Source organism: Mustela putorius, unplaced genomic scaffold, assembly GCF_011764305.1.
Source record: "Mustela putorius furo isolate JIRA1106 unplaced genomic scaffold, ASM1176430v1.1 tig00000081_pilon_pilon_pilon, whole genome shotgun sequence".
Lineage (NCBI taxonomy): Eukaryota > Metazoa > Chordata > Mammalia > Carnivora > Mustelidae > Mustela > Mustela putorius.
In genome coordinates, this window is record NW_025421272.1 from 320384 (window position 1) to 344037 (window position 23654).

The 23654-nt window shown below is 48.9% G+C and overlaps 1 protein-coding gene across 1 annotated transcript in view; it reads right to left on the bottom strand.

The window, feature by feature from the left end:
* The window catches only part of TBC1D10A (TBC1 domain family member 10A), a 31524-nt gene extending 9950 nt beyond the window's left edge, over positions 1–21574 (bottom strand). The window contains exons 1-2 of the mRNA XM_004766572.2: positions 20950–21574; positions 1625–1724 (exon numbers count right to left, since the gene is read on the bottom strand). Coding sequence (XP_004766629.2) covers positions 1625–1724; positions 20950–21269 — 420 coding nt within the window. The 5' untranslated portion in view covers positions 21270–21574. The remainder of the gene's footprint in view (positions 1–1624; positions 1725–20949) is intronic.
* Positions 21575–23654: the final 2080 nt, after the last annotated feature.

Here is a 23654-nt window from a genome sequence, read left to right on the forward strand (position 1 = left end):
GCAAAAGGAAAGAGGAAGTAGTGCTGCCTGCTCTGCTGAAAGGAGATCCCCAAGGCTTCCCTCTGGAATCCCCATTTGCAAGGGAGGCTGGGGCATGAAGGATCCGCTGTCCCTGCCAGCCACTAGTCACAACAGAGAGTGGAGAGGGAGCTGAAGCTCAAGGTGAGGGCCTGAGGGGTAAAGAGGCAGGAAAATAGACCCCAGAGTCATGCAGGAAGCAGATGAGAACAATTATCTTTAAAAAAATTTTTCTTAGGAAAAATGTTTAATGAGTACAAAATGAATGCTACAGAGCCTATATAGAATAGCAAGAAAGAGCTGAGGTCTAGGTGTGCCTCCCCTCCATAGGTATAGGACCTTAAAGTCACCAGCTCATGGGAGCCTCCCAACATGACTGTCATTATCACTCAACCAGGTAACCTGAGGCTCAGAGGGTGAAGTGACACACAAAGTTGCACAGCTAGTCACAGGCACGAAGAGGGGAAGGTAGTGGGGCTGGGCCAAAGCCCACATCTGACCTTCAGTCCTGAGCTTTCTGCTAGGCCCTGCAGCCAGCTGTGCCAGCCTGGACCAGACCAGCATGGCAGGTGACAATAGTGGGACAGCAGGTTCACTCTCTGCCCTGGGAACTTGTACAGAGAGACCCTGGCTATGAATTCTAGACAGGCCTTCAATAGGCTGGGGAGTAACTGGATCCTGCCCAGGTGGCCAAGGGCATCAACACTGTGGTGGGCAAAGAGTTCCTACAGAGCAATAGAGCTAGTGTCTAAAGAAAGACCAACTAGGAGAGGACCACTGGGTATTTTCATTTTTATAAGACCATTCAACTGTGAGATTACTTTTTTAAAAAAATTTTATTTATTTATTTGACACAGAGAGATCACAAGCAGGCAGAGAGGCAGACAGAGAGAGGGAAGCAGGCTCCCCGCTGAGCAGAGAGCCCAATTTGGGGCTCGATCCCAGGACCCTGAGACCATGACCTGAGCCGAAGGCGGAAGCTTAACCCACTGAGCCACCCAGGTGCCCCTGTGAGGTTACCTTTTATTCTTTTTCCTTTGGCCAGGAAGCAAGAGGGAACCCATCACATTAATCTAGAGGGTGGTGATGAAGTATGCAGGCACTAAATTAGACTGCCTGGGTTCAAACCTTGATATGTGGTCACCCATAAAATAGGGATTCTACTGCTACCAACCTCATTGAAGAGTTGTAAGGATCACTCAAGTCAAGTATCCAGCACTGCAAATGTTCAACATGTTAGCTATTATTAGTATTATAAAGTCCTCCCTGATAGGTAGCAGCAAGAATTTCTCCCAAGAGGGTTGGAGGAATGTTGCTAATAAGGGCTTTTGGCTATAAGTGGTTTTGAAGTTTGACTCCAGGACAAAGTTTGACTCCAGGACAAAGTTCTGTGTGATTCTGAAGTCATCTTGGAGCACCAAGTAAAGACTAGTCTCTGCCCTATAGCCAGCTTCTGTTCCCTCTTCAGAGCTGGCAGATGGGGACACTCAAGGCTACTGGTAGTTGGAGAAGCTCCTGCTCCTTTAAGCTGATACAGTTCCTCCCACTTCCTTTTCTTCCCCAGGCTGCCAACTCCCAGCCCAAGGCCCAAGGCCAGGCCCCTCACCTTTTTGTGCTTCTTGGCCATCCATTTGTCCCAGTTGTTGAGCATGTCCAGCCACTTGGACTCCCTCTGCCTCAGCACCTCCAGGGGGACTTCCTCTAGCCTGTGGAGCAAAGGGCAGGGCCTGTCAGAAGTGCCAAAAGAAGCAAAGGCCCTGGCTTAGGCCCCAGCCACCAGCCTTGTTAAGGCCTTCATTCCTGCCTCTGTCTTCCAACCCTGTGTTCCCTTTGGGCTGCTAACCCATGAACATCCTAACACAGATGATAAGGAATGCTGCCCCCTCCCTAGAAGGCATAAGCCAAAGAGACATGGTTAAGTGCCCACTCCCCCAACATGTCAGGGAGATAGGGGTCACCATGCCTCTCTGGGGGGTAGAGGTCTGAGTGCCTGCAACTGTGCACCAAAGCAAAGCATTCCTGTCCTGGATCCATCTAGATAAATATGCCTCTTCAGAGGGCCTACACGCAAGGTATAGAGCTAGATTGGAAAAAAAAAAAAAAAGGTCAAGAAATAACATGCTCACTTCTTCGAACTCCAGCAAAACTAGTTATTCATAGTTTCCCCAGTTATACCCTGGCCCTCTCCCACTTCTCAACCTTGCTCATGCCAGTCCCTTTGCTGAAATGGACTCCAAGTTGTCTCTACCTATCAAAATCCTACACATGCTTCAAAACCTCACCAAATATCACTTGTATTTGTACACCTACTAACTGAGCAGCTATCACAGCTATGCTGGTATTATTCTAGGGCCAGGGCTTCTGGGCAGGCTGTGGGGAAATGTCCCTTTGATTAGAACAAAGTCTGGGCCCTCATGGTGCTGGCATTCTGCTGGGCTCTGAATGCCCGCTAGAGCCACAGGGGAAAACACTGGAGCATGGAGGCCTTCCCCAGGCAGGCAGGCAGGCAGGCACCGGAGCAGCTGAGGCAGTCTGGGACATAATCCCTGGCTTAGCCAGAGTGTGCTTCAAGTGAGTGAGCCTCCTCCAAGGTGCGAGTTCCTGAGTTCACATAACTCTGAGGGGTAAAGAGCAGGAGACTAGCGTTTGTAGACTGGGTATTCTAAAGATGCTTTCTTATTCAGTCTACAGAGCAATATTGGTAAGGAAAAATGTATGTGTATACTTCTGTACCACATATACATGCTCTCTTCTTAAATCACTTTTAAAGTTGTGGATTATGGATCTTTTGGCTTTTTTTTTTTTTAAGATTTTATTTTATTCATTTACTTGACAGAGAGAGATCACAAGCAGGCAGAGAGGCAGGCAGAGAGAAGGAGGAAACAGGCTCCCCACGGAGCAGAGAGCCCGATGCGAGGCTCGATCCCAGGACCCTGGGATCATGACCTGAGCCAAAGGCAGAGGCTTTAACCCACTGAGCCACCCAGGCGTCCCTTGGCTTTCTTTTTTTAACCTTTTATTTTTTTTCCAATTAAAAAAAGTACTGGATGTTGAGAGGTAAGATGCCCTGGGAGGGTATCTTGCTCAGAGTCAAAGAGCGCAAATCAGTGGAAAAACCCAGACTCAGACCCAAGTTAGATCCTAGCCAAGAGCCCATACTCAGTCCTGCATGACCTCCCAGAAAGGAGTGCAGGGTCAGAAGCACTCCGGCAGCTGGGAGGAGGTCCTTAGGAACAGGACATGATAGGGCTAGGGCTTGGCCCAGGCCTTGATTCTCTAATTCTCTCTTTGACGGAAGGAAATGCACTGCTATGACTTCTACTGGTTGGCAGAGCAGAGGCCTCCAAAACACAAAAGGGCAGGTCTTCTTTAGTACGCTTTATCTGGGGAACTGCACAATCCTGAGAGCAACCTTGGAGCTGAATAGCTGAGGAGGAATGACAGCCTGGGGCAAACCTGAACCCCCCCCCCCCCAATACACTGATACAGGTCTTCTTCTTAAACTGCTAACCCTCTCACTACCTAGAGGCACAATCAGGGTAGGAGGACACTCCTTTCCTTTCCTTCCCCGTAGAAGAAAACCAGAGACCACACCTTTATATCAAGACATTTACAAACTGACAGATGTATGTCTCCAGGCAACCCCTACACACACAGGGAACGGAAACCAAAGGCCCAGACATCACAGGACATGCTGCCTCCCCACTCCCGCCTACAAACCACTAGCTTATACAAGTCAGATGAGCATTCTAGTTAACTAAATGAAACGGGATGGCCGCACTATGTTAACAGGAAGTTTTGGCAGTTGTGGATGTGGCTAATATTTGATCCAACCCTCCCACTGAGCAGATGAGAAGACAGAGGCTCACAGAGGGCAAGGCTTTTGCCTGAGAGTTCCAGCTTCCGGTAAATTTCCATGTGATTAAATATATGCCCATTTGATACCTCAACCCTCCAGGTCTGTCTTTGTTGATAAGATCTGACTACAGGGCCTCAGAAACACCCATTCTCTCAACATAGGGGAACACCTTCAAGTTCAGTGCTCCTTTAAATGATGTCAGATAATGGCTTTGGCAGTTTCAAAACCCCAACATCAAACCTCAGATCGGAATTTCAATTGGTTACAAAACAAACAACCATATTTCCTGGATTCTAAGACACTACTGATTTTAACCTATACCACTAAATTGGCAAGATCTTCTCAGAAACAATTGGAAAAAAAAAAAAACCCATCACTACTTCAAATGTATACATAAACTGAAAGATCCGTTTGACTTTTAAAACCTTAAATTGAGGGGCACCTGGGTGGCTCAGTGGGTTAAAGTCTCTGCCTTCAGCTCAGGTCACAATCCTAGGGTCCTGGGATCGAGGCCCGAGTCGCGCTCTCTGCTCAACAGGAGCCTGCTTCCTCTTCTCTATCTGCCTGTCTCTCTGCCTACTTGTGATCTCTGTCTGTCAAATAAATAAATAAAATCTTTAAAAAAAATAAAAAATAAAACCTTAAATTGAGAAAATTTTGAGGAAATATGGTCATTTGAGTGGATTCTCCTCCAATAGCAGAGGAGTTTAAGCCACCTGGAGATGGTGAAAAGAATGACACTAGAGGTCTGGCTATACCCACCACTCAGCACATCACATGCTCTCTAACTGCAGGTAGATTTCTCTTTATGTACAGGATGTGCCCCCTGAAAAGTTGCAGGCTATCTATCCTTTTTTTTTTTTTTTAAACCAGAAGTTTCACATATCCTTCAGTCTAGTCAGTCAGTCAGGATCTCAAAAGGCATCTGATCAGACTGCTGTCTGGTATAGGAATCCCTTCCACAATAGGTAAGCCCTGTGCCCTCCTGGACCTCAATTTGCCTAGATGATTGGAATGACCTTAATTGTGAACTGATCCTCAAAGGATGCCCACAAAGGAGCGATGAGGTGAAGATGGAGTCAGGGGTATCCCTGCAAATAGCATGATGGGGTAAATGCTAACTCAGGCAATTCCCTCCTGACAGTGGAGGAAGAGCATGAGCCAGCTTCTAGTGACAGGGAAGCTGACCAAATGCCCAGTTTAAATTACCAAATGGCACATCAAGGGAGCGTCAGTTCAAGGGCTTCACTTACCCTTCAGAAAACCCCTCTTTCTTTAAGGTGGCCTGAGGGAGTCTCTGCAATCAAAAGAGCCCAGTGAGAACAGTCTCTAGTGGCCCAACCCGCATTAGGATTCCACTAGGGATGGGGCCTCATTATCACCAGGTGAAGCCACCCTATTGTTGAAACTTTTACTCTTAAAACTTTCTTCCCCGTGCAATGCCAAAATTTTCCTGGTAACATCTATCTATACTCTCAATACCCTCTTTTTTTTTTTTTTAAAGATTTTATTTATTTATTTGACAGAGAGAGACCACAAGCAGGCAGAGAGGCAGGCAGAGAGAGAGGAGGAAGCAGGCTCCCTGCTGAGCAGAGAGCCTGATGTGGGGCTCCATCCCAGGACCCTGAGATCATGACCTGAGCCGAAGGCAGCGGCCCAACCACTGAGCCACCCAGGCGCCCCTCAATACCCTCTTTTAAGGTGGCACAAATCTCAGACCAGTCTCATACCAGGCACACAAGTGCTTATCCCTTTTCAACCATCCATCTTTACCTGGAAGGCCCTTCTCCCCTCTCCAAGTCACAGCAACTCCTTCAGAGCCCAATATAACAATAAAAACCACAACTTCAAATACCAGCAGCAATAGCAGTTACCATTTATACAGCACTTACTGCTTAGGAATTTCTTCCTATTCCTATTTCATAATAACCCTACCATACCATTATCTCTATTTTCCAGAAGTAGAATCCAAGACTTAGTAAAGCTAAGTGCCTCCCTCAAGGCCATATGGCTGGAAGTGACAGAGCTGGGAGTCAAACTCAGGCTTGCCTGACTCCACAGCCCAGGCTCTTGACCCTTAAACTATACTCCTCTGTTCCTACAGGGTAAGCCCTCAGCCTCCACATAGCCTCCACGCCTGCCCCGATTACATTAACTGTCCTCCAACCTGAAGACCTCTATCTTGACTTAGAATACCATTTCTCAAAGTTTTAGAACTGAGATCCACAATAAGAAATACATTTTATACTTAGATTTTACACACACATACACACATGTATAACTGAAATACATTTTATGAAATAATTTACTCTTACATGCACTCTGAAATTTTCATTTTAATTTTATATTATTCTAGTCTATTTCTTTTGTCCTTTTTTAATGCTGGTCCCAATCCCCTAAAACTGATTTCAGCAGTAATTCATTAATGAATCAAGAGATGAAACGAACACTTCATTACAACTTGCTCATATTGCTTAGCACTGTTCCTCCCTAACTGGACTGATCTTGAACTTTTATAACTCCCACCAAGCATCTCATAGGTATTTAACAGGTGCCTGCTTGCTTTTCTTCATGGTATCATCACTTTCATTTGAATTGCATTCAGGACTATAAGCCACTTCAGCCTATACCAATTTTATCTGTGCCACTAATAGCTCAGTGAGGCAGATCCCTCGCTGATTAATAGATTAATTACTATTTGGCACATGAGAAACTTGACTCAATCAGAGAGGTTATATGACTTGGGAAAAGTCACAAAGCTACTAAGTTAGGTGGTAGAACCAGGGCTTCCCCTCTGCCACAGTGACTCATATGCTGCTTTGGACTCCCCTGGGAAGACTGTGAGGAAATCAGCCGTACTCCATATGCCACTGTGGGGCTCTATCTTTGGTGCCCAAGTCCGTGGAGACAGTCCATCCCCATCCCCAATGCTGCAACTGCCCCAGGGAGCAGCCTGCCTATACGCAGCAATGCTCAGTGAGGCCAATATGCTGGATGGGCACAGCTCCCAAGCACTACCTCAGTAAGGAAACGGCAAGCCTGGGCAATGTGCTGTTTGCCGGCCACTCCCTCCTGAGGGAGAAAGGCAAAGAGCAGACAAAAGTGGGCAGCCAGGGGGTAACTGATCCCAGATTCTGTTGAGCTCTCAGGCTGAACTAGACTTAGCTGTGCTATGCCAGACCATGGCCCAAAGCAGCAGCGATGCTTTCCTGACCCCATGGTCTGTAGGCTCCCAGTTTCCTGGCCTTCTCCCCAAACCGAGAAGCCGAAGTTTGCAAGAGCTCAGAGGAACAAGGCCAGTTCCCCAGGCTATAAGACCAAGGACTGTTGGCTCTCTCCCTACTGGTCCTTCTAGCTGTCTGCCTTCTGCCTAAGCATACCTCAGCCCTTCTGGCTGGCAGTCAGCCAGGTATGGTGCCCATGCCCCCTTCATCCGATGGTGGAAGACAAATCTTGGACCCAAGGAACCCCCAGTTTAATCTCCTCTTCCAAGCCTCACTCTCCAACCCAAACAGAAAGCCTCTTCATTTGAAGAGAAACATAGCCCAAAAAGAAAGCCCAAGGTCATAGACTATAGGATTTGATTCTCCTCACCTCAACCACTGGAGGCCAGCTGGGGAATGGGGAGAGTGAACAGAGAGGGTATCTTGAAGCCAACCAACCTAGGTTTCCATTCCAGCTCCTCCAGCTGGGAGACCCTGGGCAAAATACTCAAGTTCCTGGTCTCAAATTCCTCATCTTTAAGTGGGACCATAATACACACCTCAGATTTCATAGGACTGCAACAAGGAATAAATATATGTAAGGGCCCAGCCTGGTGAGCAGCCAGCAAATGGTAGCTATTAGGTGACTGGTATTTGCAGCTTACCTACTACTTTCATATCCTTTTTCTCATCTGACTGGTCCACACACACAGACACAAACACATGCAGCAGGGCAAATTATGCCCATTTTACCCATGAAGGAATTGACGCCCAGAGAGATTAAGTAATTTACTTAATGACATAGAGACTGTAATTCCTGGCTTCTGATCCCAACTCTAGATCTTATTTTATAGCTGTCTGAAAGTGGGCAGGCTGCTCCCCTCTGAGAAGGTACCCTGTCTGTAATATGGGGGCAATGCCAACTCCTTAGAGGGCAGCAGTAAAGATCACATGAGGCAGTAAGAGTGGACACATTTCCAGCACTGGCCATGAAGTAGCTCTGCCAAGTACCACATATGCACACAATTCCCCAAGGAAGTAGCTTTTATTATCTCCATTTAATAGACAAGAAAACTAAAGCTCAGCACGGCTGAGTAATCTGCCCAAGGTTACACAGCCTGGAAATGGAAGCTGCCACTTAAGCACTAAATTATCCAATAAATATAAAGTGTCTAACCACCTGGCCTCAATATAACCTAAAGGCCTCAGTGCCTGTCACATTCTCTTCTCTCTTTTTTAGCACCCAGCAGAGAATCACTACCCTCTGTGTTGAGAAGGGCAGGAATGAGCAACAAAAAAGTGTGGAAAACTGGGAAGTGGACGTACAGAAAGAGCACAGCCAATGACAGATCCAGGGACAAGGGTGGGGGAGGCTCCACTCTCCCAGAGCTGGAAAAAGTGAGGATAAACAAAAGGCTGACCTACTTTGCACGCTGGGTAACAACCTCAGGAGTTCATTAACCTAAGAGGTGGTAATGACTGAAAGTATAAATAACTTTTATCCCGGCTCCATAATAACTGATGATAGGAAACTGGAAAGCAAGAGAGGGTGGGTTGGAGCGGGGAGGGGTGCAAATGGCTGACAGACAGGGCTGGGAAGACTGTGAGATCACCCAGTGAGACTACCTCCTCCCAGACAGCCATGGAGGCCTATAGCCCATAGAGTAAGTGATCCGCCCGAGGCCATGCTGTGAGACAGTGTGGAAAAGGAAGATGGTCTGCAGCAGCCTGGCGCTCCCTCCTGCGGTCTGGCAGCCACTGACTTAAGGCTAGGGCAATGTCCAGGCTCTCTGTCTGGGTGAGAGTCTGGCTTGCTTCATTCTCCCCAATTCCCAGTGCAAGCTAGTTCTGGTCCTGCCTCCCTTCCCCATAAGGAATTCCCTGGCTTTGCTCCTTCCAGACTGGGTGAGTACACAATGGTAAACAGGTTCTCTCCACCCTTCACTGGCCTTGGTGCCCTGGGCCTCTGCCCAGCTCTCCACTCTGTTCAGCTCCTCCCCTCTTGATGTCAGGCAGAAGAAATGGTTCCTTTAGGCATCAGCCTTGCTGGCTCCAAAAAGCAAGGAACCCCCATTCGCCCCATTCCCCACCCACCCCACCCACCTGGCTAGGGGCAGGCACAGACCATGGCAAAAACCCCCAGGGCAGCTCTCCCTGAGGACTGACTGCAGAAGGTTATGGAGACTATTCTCAGTAGAAAACTTCCCTTCCCCAAACCCCTTCCCTTAGCAGGCAGAGTAGTGTTTGAAACTTCCCACAGGCAACCAGGTCCCCAGATCACAATCTGACTGTGGGCACCCAGGGGTCATCCTGACTCATGTACAGCCCTCTCACCCATCCTTACCTAAACTGCTAGACCTTTTGATACATCTTAACCAATTAATTTTTGACTCACTGTTTGACTCACTGCTTCCTTCCAGGCTCCCTACTGCCCTCCTTGTCCAACAGAAACCTAAGGCTCTGGCTCTCAGGCCCTCCTACTTTCTCTAAATATCCCTCTTCTTTCCCCAGCCCTATCTGTAGGTGGCCCTCTCCTGAAACCGCCCTCCATCACCCCTACACCCCTACCCCCACTCCAATTCAGTCCCACTCATCTTCCAAGGCCTCATTCAGAACTCCCTCTCATGTCTACAAAGCCTTTCCTAACTACTCCAGGGACAGAACACAATCAGCTCCTCATTATATTCTATACACATTTCTCCAGGCCTGAATCTACAAAGAGAAGAATAAAATGCCCTTGAAGAGGTCAATCTGGCAGAGGAAACAGATGGATGAGTGGATAACTGGTATATATGGAAGTGCTATCACAGAAGTATGTGGGAAGTGCTAAGAAACTACAAGAAGCCCCCAAGGTGGTGATAGTGGTTGGGGGGTTATTCAGGTAAAGCTTTAAAGGGGAGCTGACTTTTAAGATGGTCTTCAAAGGGTGACAGGAAGTGGCCAGGGTGAGAAAGGAGAAAAGGCACAGCAGGCAGGAGACCCAGTTAAGCACAAGTTAACAGAAAAGGGCACGGCTTCTTTAGGGAATGTGAGCAGTCTAGTGGAGCAGGTAAGGCTTCTCCACCGGACCATCGCTCTGCTGAGGCAGCATTCCATAAGAAGGTGTGCTCCTAGAGGGTTCTGCTCATCTCATTCTCCACAGTGTGTCCTGGGCCTAGAACAGAGCCTGTATGGAACTGGTGCCCAATAAATGTGTGCTGACAGAATCATTAGCTTTGTGATCTCAGGAATTCTGTGTTTCAGTTTTCTCCACAGTGAGATGGGAATACTATCTTCTACCTTGAGATCAGGTGGGTAAAATACCGAAAGTACTTGATAAAGAACATTTCCTCTCTGGCCTTATACCAGCTCTGGATCTTCCTTAAAGCCCAGCACAAGGCTGAACACAGATGTGCTTGATGACAGCCTTTTATAACATTACAATTCTAATACTCAATTAATGTAACCTAATATCTGTTAGAGCACTTAACCAGGCACTTGCTATAAAACAGACATGGTACTCAGCACTTAACTTACATTATTTCATTTAATCCTGACAACAAGCCTATGAAATAGGTCCTCTAATTATCACCCCTCAACCCCCACCACCTTCCAAAGATGAAGAAACATGTTTTCAGCAAGCAAGTAACTATCTAAGGTACAAGGTGAGCAGAAGATAGTCCTGGGTGATGAACTGAGGCCCCGCTCTTCTCCTACTCTGTCACTCAACTCCAGCACAGAGTGCTGACCACTGGCCTACAGGCACACTAGCCCTGATCCCAGGGAACTTGATGGACTCACAGCCATAAACTGTGATGCTTGGCAAGTCACTTTACCTCTCTGAGATTTGGTATCTCCCTCTGTAATATGGGGATTATGATGGTCCAGCCTGGTCCACCATGCAGGCTTCTCTGTACAATGGCACTATCATGTGACTATGCTGGGAGGATGGAAGGGGTCACTCAGAGGCAGGACAGGAAGCCTGGGATGAAAGTCCACATGGAGTATAGAAGGAGGATGGTGGCAATTATGATGCAAGTTCTGATTTCTTCTCCAAGTGACTGTCATTACCCAGGGGGCTGAGACCCCAAGCAGCAATATGGTTGCTGGCTTCAAGTTGAATTTTTCAGCAGACACACCTCTATTTTCACTTCTGTTTTATCTTCACAGACCAAAGAGAAGGAAGATCAGATATCCTCCAAGTCAGGGTCACCTGAGGACTCTGTTCCAAATGACTCAAAGAGGAACTGATTGGGGAGGGGGGGATTTCCCAGCTTGCCCTGGGAGGTCAGAAAGCTCCAGACCACAAGCTGAGTGGGACTCCTTACCCCTGAGGCCCCAAGTGTGGTAAGCAGAGAACATGAAGGAATCTGGATCTTCACCATTAGGCCAAAGGCCTGAATTCACACAATTCACACTCGAATTTTAAGAGCCACTCTGTACCTTTATTTTGTGGCACACACTATGCTGGGTGTTTACCAACATCACCTCTCTTTATCTTCATAACACCTCCTCTTCTCCCAGTGCCACCAACTGGCCATTTACCTCAGGTCACATGACTAGAAAGTGACAGAGCCAGGACTTGAAATCAGGTCTGCTGGTAGACGTCTTGAATCCAGGCTCTCCTGGTCCCAGATTTAGGTTCTCCCTTTTTGTGAAACCAAGACAGAAGGGGAAGGAAAAGAAGCAGCATCCTCCAAAACTGTTTGGCTGGGAAAGATAACTCCCGGACACACAGAGCCCAGGGTCCAGGCTGCACTCTGGAGGAACAAGAGTTCTCCACACTATGTTCCTGGGCCCCCTCACTAGCCAGCTGGTCTTGCCTTGTCTTAGGGTACATGTGAGGAGCTGTGTTTGGAGGTCTGGGACAGAAAGTGTACCATGCATCACACCTCAAACAACTTGAGATGCCTACTAGGAGAAGCACAGACACTTATGGTTGGACTGAAGTCCTAAAGCTGGGACAGGGAGGAGCCAAAGAGGTCACACAGTGGCCACCAACTCTGGTAAGATAGAAAACTGGAAATGAGGACTCTTGGGTTCCAGGCCCAATTCCATCACTTGCCTAATTTTGGTTTCCTTGGCTGTAAACAGGGAAAATAAAACTTACCCTACAGATTTCCCATTGCTCCTGTAAGGACTACCACAAGACAATGGGAATGAAAGCACTTTGCACACTGAAGAGCTAGACAAAGGAAAGTATCCTTTGATTTGATTACACTCCTGAAATCATGGGGGCTACTGGTCCTACACACAAAGAGAGGTCCTCTATAGGAAGAACAGAGCATCCTGGAAGAACCGGCCTCTGTGGGCTGTGCCATGATGACCCTATGCACTTGCATGGTACCTCATAAAAAAGCACTTTTCATATACTTCAAGGTCAGTCTCAGAATGTTAGAAGCAAAAGAGCTCTTCAGCATCATCCCATTAAAACTGCCTTGGTTTATATGTGAGGGAAACTGAGGCTTACAAAGATTAAACAACTTTCTCAAGGTCACACAACTAGTTAGGGATCCAACGAGGAGGCTCGGGGGACTCAGATCTCCTGACCCCTGTTCAGCAGTCTTTGTATATGCTATGCTCCTAATCCAGTTATCTCATTGGATCCTCACGATCCTTTTGCACACAGGCCACACCTTTAATTACCTATTGAATATCTGAATTCCTTGCTAGGCTCTATGTCCCTTGGAGGGCAGGACCAGGTCTGCATTCCCCTAGCCAAGCACACAGCTGCACACATAGTAAGAGCTCAGTGAGAAACAGGGAGCATCAGTCTCATGGTCAGGAGAGGGGACATACCTAAGTCACACACCGTAAGGGGTCAGTGGTGGAGCCAACACCAGCAGCTTGACTCCTGTGCCTCATTCACAGTCTTTTCCCACTACTGGCCTAAACCCACATTTCCAGCCAGAATCTTTCACCTCTGAGAAATGACTGGCGATGCCCCTAAGTGCTAAGGTGTTCACCTTCTTATAGGTACAGGGCTTACTTCCACTTGCCCCAGCTGAGGACCCAGCTCCAGGAATAGGATAAAGACTCAGGGAGAGATCAAGCTGGCCCTGGCTGCCATCTGCGCAGACTTGATCAGTTTATCTATACCCAAAGCCCCACATCTACCCTGCATGCCACCTTATGGCTGGTTTTCCATGCCCTCAGGCATTTCCCCTCTCTCTTTGAAGAAGAGAGAGCTCTTCTTTTTTTTTTTTTTTAAGCTTTTTTTTTTTTAAAGATTTTATTTATTTATTTTGACAGAGATCACAAGTAGGCAGAGAGGCAAGCAGAGAGAGAGAGAGAGAGAGAGAGAGAGAGGAGGAAGCAGGCTCCCCGCTGAGCAGAGAGCTCTATGCGGAGCTCGATCCTGGGATCATGACCTGAGCTGAAGGCAGAGGCTTTAACCCACTGAGCCACCCAGGCGCCCCGAGAGAGCTCTTCTTGTAGCTTTCTTTGCCATCCAATATGTTTACCCGGCAGAGAGCACAAAGCTCAGTACCACTCACCCAGCCCCTCCCAACCAGGCCAGCTAACCCGCTCTCCTACTGGAGAGAGACAAAGAACTCCTTGATGTGTTCTGGGCATACCAGCCATGCCAGGCACCTTGGGGAGCCTGAGGCTGTAACAAGGCAAAGTCAGCAGCAGCCCAATGTCCACTTCAGAGGAAGGCTACAGCTGGCCTACCCTCCCTGTGGTCAAAGGGCCCTAGTATGGGTTCTGTGAGAGGCCAGGGCCACTTCAGCTTGTCCCAAGCCTTCCCAATTCCTCATTAGTCCACAAAGCCAGTCAGGCATCAAGCCTTGCTGATTTGCTGGCTTCTTCATCCTCATAGCTCCAAACTTCTTCCACGCCTCTCCATAGCCCTTTTGGGCTATCCTGAACTCCCCCAACTGATCTCACTGCTTGTGGTCCAGCTGCTCTCTATACCAGCACCAGACTGACCTTGATGAAACAAAGGAGGCCTAAGTCTGACATTGAAGGTTAGGCATGGTCCTCCCAACCTATTTTCCTAGTCTCCCCCTGCTTCACATCCTCCTCCTGCCTTGTTCTCTTCTTGTCACCTCTGCTCTTGGTACACTACATTTCTCAAACAGCCAGTTTTTAGGGGGACTTTGCAGATAGGTACCCTCCCACCCAATGAAATGCCCTTCCTTGCTCCTTCTGAGGCCTGGATCAAATGTCACTTCATTCTGGGCTCCTATAGATGAAGCTGGCTGCCTCTTCCTATATATTTCAAAGAAACCGCACACCTCAACTATAGTCTTTATTGCTCAACACTGTAATGATTTGTCTGTGGTTCTATTTTCCAACAAGTCTGTGATCCTCTTGAGGGCAACAAGACACAAATGCTTCGTTCAGTTCTGTAGCCTTTGTCCCAATCACAGGGGCTGACAGAGTGATGCTCAATGTTTGGTAGGGGTGCCTGGGTGGCTCAATGGGTTTAAGCCTCTGCTGTCAGCTCAGGTCATGATCCCAGGGTCCTGGGATCAGCCCAGCATCAGGTTCTCTGCTCAGCAGGGAGCCTGCTTCCCGCCCCCTACCCCTGTACAGGTGAGGAATCCCATGTTCGGAAAAGCCTTGCAGTTAGCTAACTTTGGAGCCAAATTAAGGAGGAATCCCAGATCTTCTGCCTGCCTGTCTACTTGTGATCTCTACCAAATAAATAAATAAACAATCTTTTAAAAATAAATAAATAATAAATAAATGTTTGGTAAATAAACTCACTACTAAGATGGATAAGCTGGCAAAAGTAAGCCTTGGCTTTCTCTCCCAGTCTCTTGAGTCTGCTGCCTACTTCCCTCCCTGATGAGCAGTGAAGAACTAAGCTGTGACAGTCTCAGAGGAGCTTCAGAGGGCATGCAGAGGCTGGGGTGGGATGAAGAAGGGAAAGAGAAAGGTAAACTAGATTAAAGCCAAACTTGGCAGCTGCCCTGAAATCCTGGATAGGAGGCTTCTAAGCAGGTGAAGCATCAGGAGTGTTGGTTTGCCAGTGGGGCAGACAGGACAGTTTCCTCCCTGCCAGGGAGGGTCATTGGGCCTGGAAGAGCAAAGCCTCTAAAGGAGGTGTCCTCCCCTCATGTGTACTGCCTGCAGGATGAAGTAACCAGCTAGGGCACTGACAATAGGTGGATAATGGCTGGGTTCTGCTCTGGTGGACAATGTATCCTAGCCTGGAGGCTCAAATGGCTGAGTCAGGAAAAGAATGGGCAGTGAGTGACATGTAGGGTAGCACTGGGCTACCCTAATCAGAAGATCTGGGATTCCTCCTTAATTTGGCTCCAAAGTTAACTAACTGCAAGGCTTTTCCGAACATGGGATTCCTCACCTGTACAGGAAACATAATACTGCCTTAGCTACAAAGAAACAAAGGCACAGAATGGATATCAAAGTCAGATGACCATTCAGCAGTATTTTGGGGTCAACAGCAATGCAGCATGGACTCTGGCCTATGGGACAGCTAGACCAGGCTTCATCTTGTCATGCTTCCAGGGCCTCCCAAGGATCTTTCTCACTGGGTCCTTCTCTGACCTGGCTGGCTATGGACTTTTGCTGTCATAAGACCTACCTTGCCCTCCACACCAGGATGGGGAGGTAGCCAAGTTCCTGCTAACTCCTGTTCTGGGTGTGGGGGCCTCAGGGACTAGTGAGCACCTGTCATCTGCCTGCTGCCGCCTAAGCAAGGCTTAGTCACTGCATTTAGCATTGGGAAACAGGTTCTAGACCTAGTTCTGCCATTTACCAGCTGGCAAACCTCAGAAACTTTCTTCTCAGATCTTTGGTATGCTCACCTATAGAATGGCGGTAACTACCCCTCTCAGGGGAAAGTTAGGGTACAACACTGGTTACAGTTCACTCCTGCTCACAGGGGAATAAACCCCACTGACACTCATCACTGTATCTAGAGATGCAAGTAGAAAATGAAAAAGACATAACCACTAGCCACTCCAATCTTAAAAAGGAGTAAGAACAGGGTTTCCTGGCTAGCTCAGTCAGAAGAGCATGCAACTCTTGATCTCAGGGTAATGGGTTCAAGCCTTATGCTGGGTATAGAGATTACTGAAAAAAGAAAGAAGAAGGAGGAGAAGCAGCAGCAGCAGAAGCAACAGCAAGAACATTCACTGAGCACCTACAGTGTGCTAGACTCTTTTCAAACATCAATTCCTGTAAACCTCACAAAAACCCCTGCAAAAATCAGTATTATCACAACCATTTCACAGTGAGAAACTGGGGCCTAGTAAAGTGAAGTAACATGTCCAAAGTCACAAAGACAGACTCCAGAGTTTTTGTGTAAAGAGGGAAACACAAAGCATCTTTTTTCCCCCACCTCAGTGTAAACAGATGGGGTGGCTGGACCAGAGCCAGGCCTCACTGGTCCTCTGGAGGTTCTGTTTCAGACACAGATGCTGGGAGGACAAAACATCAAGTAGGCTCCACCGCCTTATCTCTTTCCCACAGCTTAGGATTTCTTAGCAGGCGGACACACAGGCACCTTCCCAGGGCAGCAGATGGTGCACTGGTCTCCTCTCCTGCTTCACCAAGTCAAACCTTGTCTGAGGCCCCAGAACACCCACAAAGGCCACCAAACCAGATTTTTCTTTGAAGCTAGAGAAAGAGAAAATGGACGGCCTGTGGTTTAGAGTCACAGACCAGGGCTCCACATCTGCAGCTGCCTCCTTCCAGATGGACCACCCAGGGACCACTCCATTGCCAGTTCCATGCTCTCCTGGGAACCATAATGCTCAAGAAAAGAGGATGTTCTGAGCTTATAAGCTGGAGAAGGTGGTGGGAAGGCAGGGAGACAGGCTCTGGCCTGCCAGGAGGGCCCTGGCCCTGCCCCAACAAAAACTGGCATAGACCAAACTATAGAGATGCCAATTAAGCCAGTTCTATGATTTCCAAAGCCACAGGGCTGCCATAGTTGGCTAGGAATAGTGGAGAGCCCAGGGGACAGGAGAACTGAATCAGCAGAAGACAATACTACTGTTCCAGATGTTTCTCTCTGGACCCAGCTCAGATCCCTCTCTCCCCTAGCAGGAAGCCAACACCCACGGGATCCCAGAAAGCATAGCTCCTCACCTCATCTGGCCTGCAGCACTGAGAAGACTGAAACTGGGTGGGAAGCTCCAGCCTTAGCAGGCCAGTCCTGGCAATCACATGGGAAAAGACGGAGGTCAGGAACCCACCTCTCTCAGGCCATCTCCCTTGGCCCAGAAGACCTGGTATCCAACTGGTATCCTTCCTTCTCTGACTACCTCCTTTATGCTACAGAAAGACCTTTCCCATATAGATCTGTTCTTCCTACCCCAAAGTGATAGGAATGGTAACACCACTCTTCCCACCCTTTCCTGCTGGAAACACTTCTTTTTCTTCCTCTGGTCCTTCCAGGGCTTCAACAACCAGGTCAGCCCCCAGCCAAGCCAAATGAACTAATGCTGTCAGCACCTCCATCTATATCCATGCCAACCACAGGGCCCTTCCCTGGCTGGTTGCTTTCTTATCTCTCCTTACTTACTGGGTAATGCTCACAAGAAAGCAGAGACTATTACAGGCTCACCAAAGATATCCTGTAGAGTAGGCTCAAAAGACAGACAAGTGAAGAACTGTAAAGGGCCTAGGGCTAGGAATCAGGAGTCCGTGGCTCATTTTCTGGTTCTGATTCTAAAAGACTGAAGAGGTGAGGCTAATCACTTCTCTCAGGCCTCAGTTTACCTATCTGTATGATGATAGCCATCTCTAAGGTCACTTTCAGCCTTCTGACTTGAAATGTCTGTCAGTAAATGTCATTCAGTAAATACATACTAAATACATACTTCTCTGCAGGCCTGAGTAGAAAAAGGTGAATAAGCCTGGTCTCAGCCCTCAAGCTGATCATTCTAACAAACAGGTGATGATAGCATATTCTTACCCTTGTTGGCCTGTCCTTGTTAGCCTCCTACACTGCTGAGCTAAGTCGGGGAAGATGAGGGCAGGCAGGTTCCTGCGAAGAACCTTCTGTTCCACCTATCCGGCACGTGATTTTCTGCTGGGGCCATAGGCCATATTAATGGATGGTGAAGGCAATGGAAACTGTCCTGACCTAGGAATCAGAAACCTTGGACTCATTAGTTCTGCCAACTAATAAGCTGTGTGATTTTAAGAGGCCCCTCTGAGCCTCAGTTTCCTCATCTGTAAGAGTAAGGACTAAGCTGGGTCAATCTCTTGAGATCCTTTCCAATTTTAACAGTCTATGATTTTACAATCTACTCATGCTGGGCACATAACAGTTACCTGAGCAGGGTAGCCTCTGATCTGCTTTCTTCCCCACCCCCTAAGCCCCTGGCAACTGCCAAAACTGACCATCTTGAGACAACCTTTGGTCCAGGGTGGCTGAAATGGACCTTTAATCTGGAGCCAGAGTCCCTGCCCTCTCCATGCAGCCATCAGTGCTAATGTTTCACTTCTCTGGGATAGCACATGGACTCCTAGCCCTTAACCACGAGATTAGCTTTAGAGCAGTCACCCTGAAACTTCCCATAACTTCCCCTCCTCTGGCCTTGGGCAGGGACTTACTTTTGGCTTCTTTGGAACCACAATATAAACTAAGGGAACAGCCAAGTTTTCAGACACCAGAGATTTTAGGTTGATCAACAGGGTCAAGAAAATGAGGCAGGGAGAGAGGAGGGAACCTGGAATCCCACCTCAGCCCCAGTTCTATAAACCCAGTGATGAGGAGGGCATTTGCAAAGCCTGGGTTTGTGGCTGGAGTGTGGGAGAAGACAGATGTCTGGCTGCCTGGTGAGGGAATACAGCCAAAGGGAGGTGCTCCCACTGGGGCGTCTCTCTTCATAAATGCCAGAGGTACGCCCTCATTTTTCTCATCAATTCTCAGATCCTTAGAAGGAAAAGAAAGGAAACTGACATTTTTCTAGGCCACTACGTGGGTCAGGCACTGTGCTAGGTACTGTCATATACATGAATTCATTTAATTCCCACAATAATCTTGGGAGTACATGTTACTGTTGTCCTTTATGGTGAGCATAGGCTCAGAGATTCAGGATCTTGCCCAAGGTCACACAGCCAGAAAGTATGATATTTTTCCTAAGTCTGGCCTTTTCCCCTGTATCACACTGCTCTGTACCCTGATATCTGGTTAGCTGCCTATAAGAATGTAGTAGGAATTCTCACCTCCTAGAACTCACCAGCAAATCTAAACTCTTCCTTTCAAGAACCCATAAATGCAACTGGTAACTCCTTTCCTGCTTCTCAAGATCCCATCCCTCTCAGGGCCCTGATCCCTAGTGACTGCTCAATTAAAAAAAGAAACCCCAAGTCTCCTTTGGTTTCTCAAAAGCTAATCCCTAAGGAGCTGTGACAAAGCATCAAATCAAGGTGAGGCATCAGAATACTTCTGTGAGCAAGTGGGTAGAGGCTGGAAGAGACAGATCCAGTGGGTAGGAGAGAACTCTCCTTAGGGGAGGGAGCTACGTTTCTCCAAAGGAGAAGCAGGCCTAGTAAATACAAGGCTTTAGGACTGGGTACAATCCCGGAAGTGACCTTTATGGGGCTGCTTGTGTGGGTGGGGTTCTTAACACATGGTAAAGGCACTTTCCTAAGTCATAAGAGGGGCTGGAGGAGCCTTGGACAGTCAGAGAAAGGGAGAAAGGATCATATGGAGTAGGATTCTGGCTGAGTCCTGTGGGCCCCTGTTGTGTGAGTCTCTCTGTTGAAGGGGAGGTGCACCATGAGGGAGCCTTGTCAGTTTTGTGCAGAACACTAGTCTCATGTGACAGGACAGCTGGGATGGGAGTGGGGTCTGGAGTCTATCCTTCTTAAGGGGACTGTGAGCCTATACATATGATCTCTGTTCAGACCAGGTTCAGAGGGTTCTGTAGGGCAATGTGGCCGCCCAGTAACCCAGCTTGGAGAGAAGACGCTGCCTCACATTTCTCTGCCTGCCAGCTGGATCCTGGATGCTCTGGGGTGGGGAATCAGGGCGCACTACAGCAGGACCCTGCTCTATGACTGCCCCCTTGAGTCAGTGTTTTGGGAGGAGGTAAGTTGTTTCCACAGCATACACAGAGGTAACCAATAGACCGTCCTGGAGGTGAGGCACTGTCACCCTGTAGGAACTGCGAAGGGGGAGTGTCTGCCCACCTGTTGCCAGTGACAAAGAAATCTGCCTCTAAAGGGGGAGGAGAGCATTCTGTGACCCTTCCCTGAATGGAAGGGACTCTCTGCCCCAGGGTGGGACTGTCTGGGAGGGAGCTGATCAATGTCAGTCCAGTCCACCCAGAAGTCTGCGTGTCTTGAGGTAAGAGTCAGTCTGTCCTGGAGTGGAATGAGGGCAGGGCGGTCTGTCCCTTTGAAGTCCTGTCTGCCTAAGGTATCTCCCTGGTGTGGGGGTAGCAGGGTCGCTACAGGGCGTCTGTGGGTCTTGAGGGATGGGGGTGGAGAGGATATCTGTCGGGGGAGGGGCAGCCATCTGGGAGTCTCCAAGGTGCGGGGTGGGGGGGCGTTAGGCACAGTCAATCAGGCCTAAGGCCTTGGTGGCAGCAGTGGGGCTGGGCCGCGGTGGCAGCGATGGGGCTGGGCCAGGTGTCTGTCGTTCCTGTCTCGCCGTTGGGAGGAGGGCACTGTGGGCGCTTCCTGGGGGTGGGTCAATGTGTCTGGAGGGCGGGGGCAAAGGGGAGGTAGGACTGGCCGGTCTGTCCTTAGGTCGGAAGGGGCTCGCGAGTGAGGGGCGGGTCAGTCCTTCTAGGGAGGAGGTGGGGGTGGGGCAGGGAGGGGAGGGTCGGTGGTCCCAGGCTGGGACGGGAACATGTCGGTCCGTCCAGAGGGAGGCTCTGTCCGCGTCTAGGGCCCCCGCGCGGATTCCGCACCCAGCCCCGGCCCTCGGCCCCGAGCTCCGGAGCTACTCACGCGCCCTCCGCGCCCTGCGAGCCCACGATGAAGCCGAACTTGTCGATGCGGCGTTCGGCGAAGCCGTTGGCCTCCGAGTCCGAGCCGAGAGAGCTGAGTTCGTCGGCGGCTGCGGCGTCGGGGCCCGGGGCCAGGCTCTCCCGGGTCCCCGACAGACTCCCTTCGGCCGCGGGCGCGCGCGGCCCGTTCTCTCCGCGGCTCTTCGCCATCCCGGCCGCGCCCGCCGCCTCAGCCCCAGCGGCCACCTCAGCCACCTCAGCCGCCTCAGCCTCCGGGCCGCCGCCGACGCCGCCGACGCCCCGCCCACGCGCCGCGCCCATTGGCCGCCGCAAGGCCAGGGGCGGGGCCCTAGTCCCTCTCGGGAGCTTCCCCCCACGCCCAATAGGCGCCGTGGACCCCAGGGCCCGCCCACCTCCCTTAGACTGGCGCCAACCTACTCGACGTGAGGGGGCGGGGCAGCCGTCACCGGGAGCCCACCCCCCCGGGCTGTCAATCAACAGAGCCTACCTGAAAGAACTCCAAGGGCCTTTCCGGTTGTCCCCGCCCGCCTGTCACCGGCAAGCGCCGCTCAGTCAGAAGCTGAGGAAGTGCGCTGGGGATTCCGCATCTGCCTCCTGAATCCCTGGCTCCTTTCCAAGAGATATGGGAAGGGATGGTTTCACCCATTCATTTATGAGTCGCTCTGGGAAGACCCAGGATGGACTGAGGATTCGGGGACTCGCCCAGAGACACTCAGTGGCTTAAAGACCCAGGCTGAGCTAGAAATTTTGGCGCCCCTGCTCACTGCTTTTAGGGCTTTAAATTAGCTCTTGGGAGACCTATTTAATAAGAATAATGACCAGCGTTCTTTGAGCTACTTGTTGCCCCAAATTCTATAGTTTCTCCTGTAATCTTTTTGCCAACAGCTTGAGACATAACCTACCATAAAAATCACCCGTTTAAAGTGTATAATTCAATGGTTTTAAGCATATTTGTGGAGCTGTGCAACTATCACCATAACCTAATTTTAGAACATTTTCATCACCCCAAAAACAAATTCCTATCTATTAGCAGTCACTCCCCATCCTTGGCAACCACAAGTCTGCTTTCTATTTCTATAGACTTGCCCTTTCTGGACATTTCATACAAATGGAATCCTACAAAACGTGGACTTTGTGTCTGGCTTCTTTTACCCAGCATGTTTTCAAGATTCATCCATGTTGTAGTATGTATCAGTTCTTCATTCTTCTCTGAATAATATTCCACCAAATGCAAATTCCACATTTTATCCATTTGTCAGTGCCGGTCACTTGGGTTGTTTCCATTTTGGGGAAACATTGAATAAGTTTTTGTATGGACATGTATGTTCATTTCTCTTAGGTAATTCCCTAGGAATGGGAATTGTTAGGTTATATAGTAACTGTTTAACCTTCTGAAGAACCGGCAAGCTATTTTCCAAATTGGTCACACCTTTTTATCATCTTTGTGCAATGAAGTAGGCACAATTTTGCCCTATTTTTACAGTTAAACTTAAGTGTAGGGAAGTGAAATCGGTTGCCCAAGGTCCCAGCAATAGCTGTCGCAGAGGCAGGATTTGAACTCAGCTCTTACCAACAACAGCTTGTATCAGGAGGCACAGACCAATTGTATCTATACAGCCTTAGCCCCCAAAAACCTACTTCTCACCCTAGAGATTGTCAACTCTTGGAGCCATAAGGATAACTGCTCACTTAAGCCCAGTACTTTATAGTTTATAGGCAGCAACCACACTGTCATCTGATATTCCCAGTAGACCTGAGGGAGACAGACGAATAACAAGAAAAGACTGGAAGAGCCAGGCCTGAGCTGCCAGGGTGGGACACGTTGGGGTCCTAAGACTTGAGTGATTTCAACAGCCGTTTCCTTGATGCCACATGGCCCAGACATTCTTGAAGACTTCACTGTGCAGTCTTCACATTCCATAGGCTTCTGGTTTTCCATAAACAGGGCAACAGCAGACATGGGAGTGGGCACAGGCTATTTTGGTCTTTAACTCTCAGTCTAGGAAGACATTCCTCCTCTCCAATGGCTGTAGACAGTGGTGGGTTCTTAGTCCCAGCTTGTAGGAGGATCAGAGTGGGACTTGCATGGGGATGTGGGCCTGTCCCAAGTAAGGGAAAGAGGAGCCAGATGCAAGAGAAGCAGATGTGAGGCCTCAAGCCTGGCAAAGTATTCACAACCCTAGAGTTCATAATTCTGGTCTTAGGGTCATATCCCAAACACATTCAGCTCTATAAGGGCACATGTACAGTGTATTTGGGGTGGGGTGACAGGTAAAAAGCACCTGGGTGTCCATCTCTGGGAGAGTAAATGTTTCTCCAGTTAAGGCTGTGAGGAGGCCCCAGCTTTTAATTTTCTTATACAAGACCACCCAGGATTCAAACCCCTACTGTCACTGTGTACCTTAAATCACTTCTCTCTCAGCCCATTTCCTCATCTGCAAAATGGAAATATTGGAAAATGTACCTCCTTTGGGAGGTACTGAGACTTTAGTGTGATAATATGTGCTAAGCATCTGGCACATGGAGGTACTCAGTAGGTGGAAGCCAGGAGTGATGGTGTTTGCAGTTTGCAAAGCACTCCAAATCCATTATTTTCTTGAAAATTTCCTGCCATAGTCTGCGGCTGCAGCAGGGGAGTTTACCTAATTTAAACCATGGATCATGGCTTGAGAGACTTTACCTCAT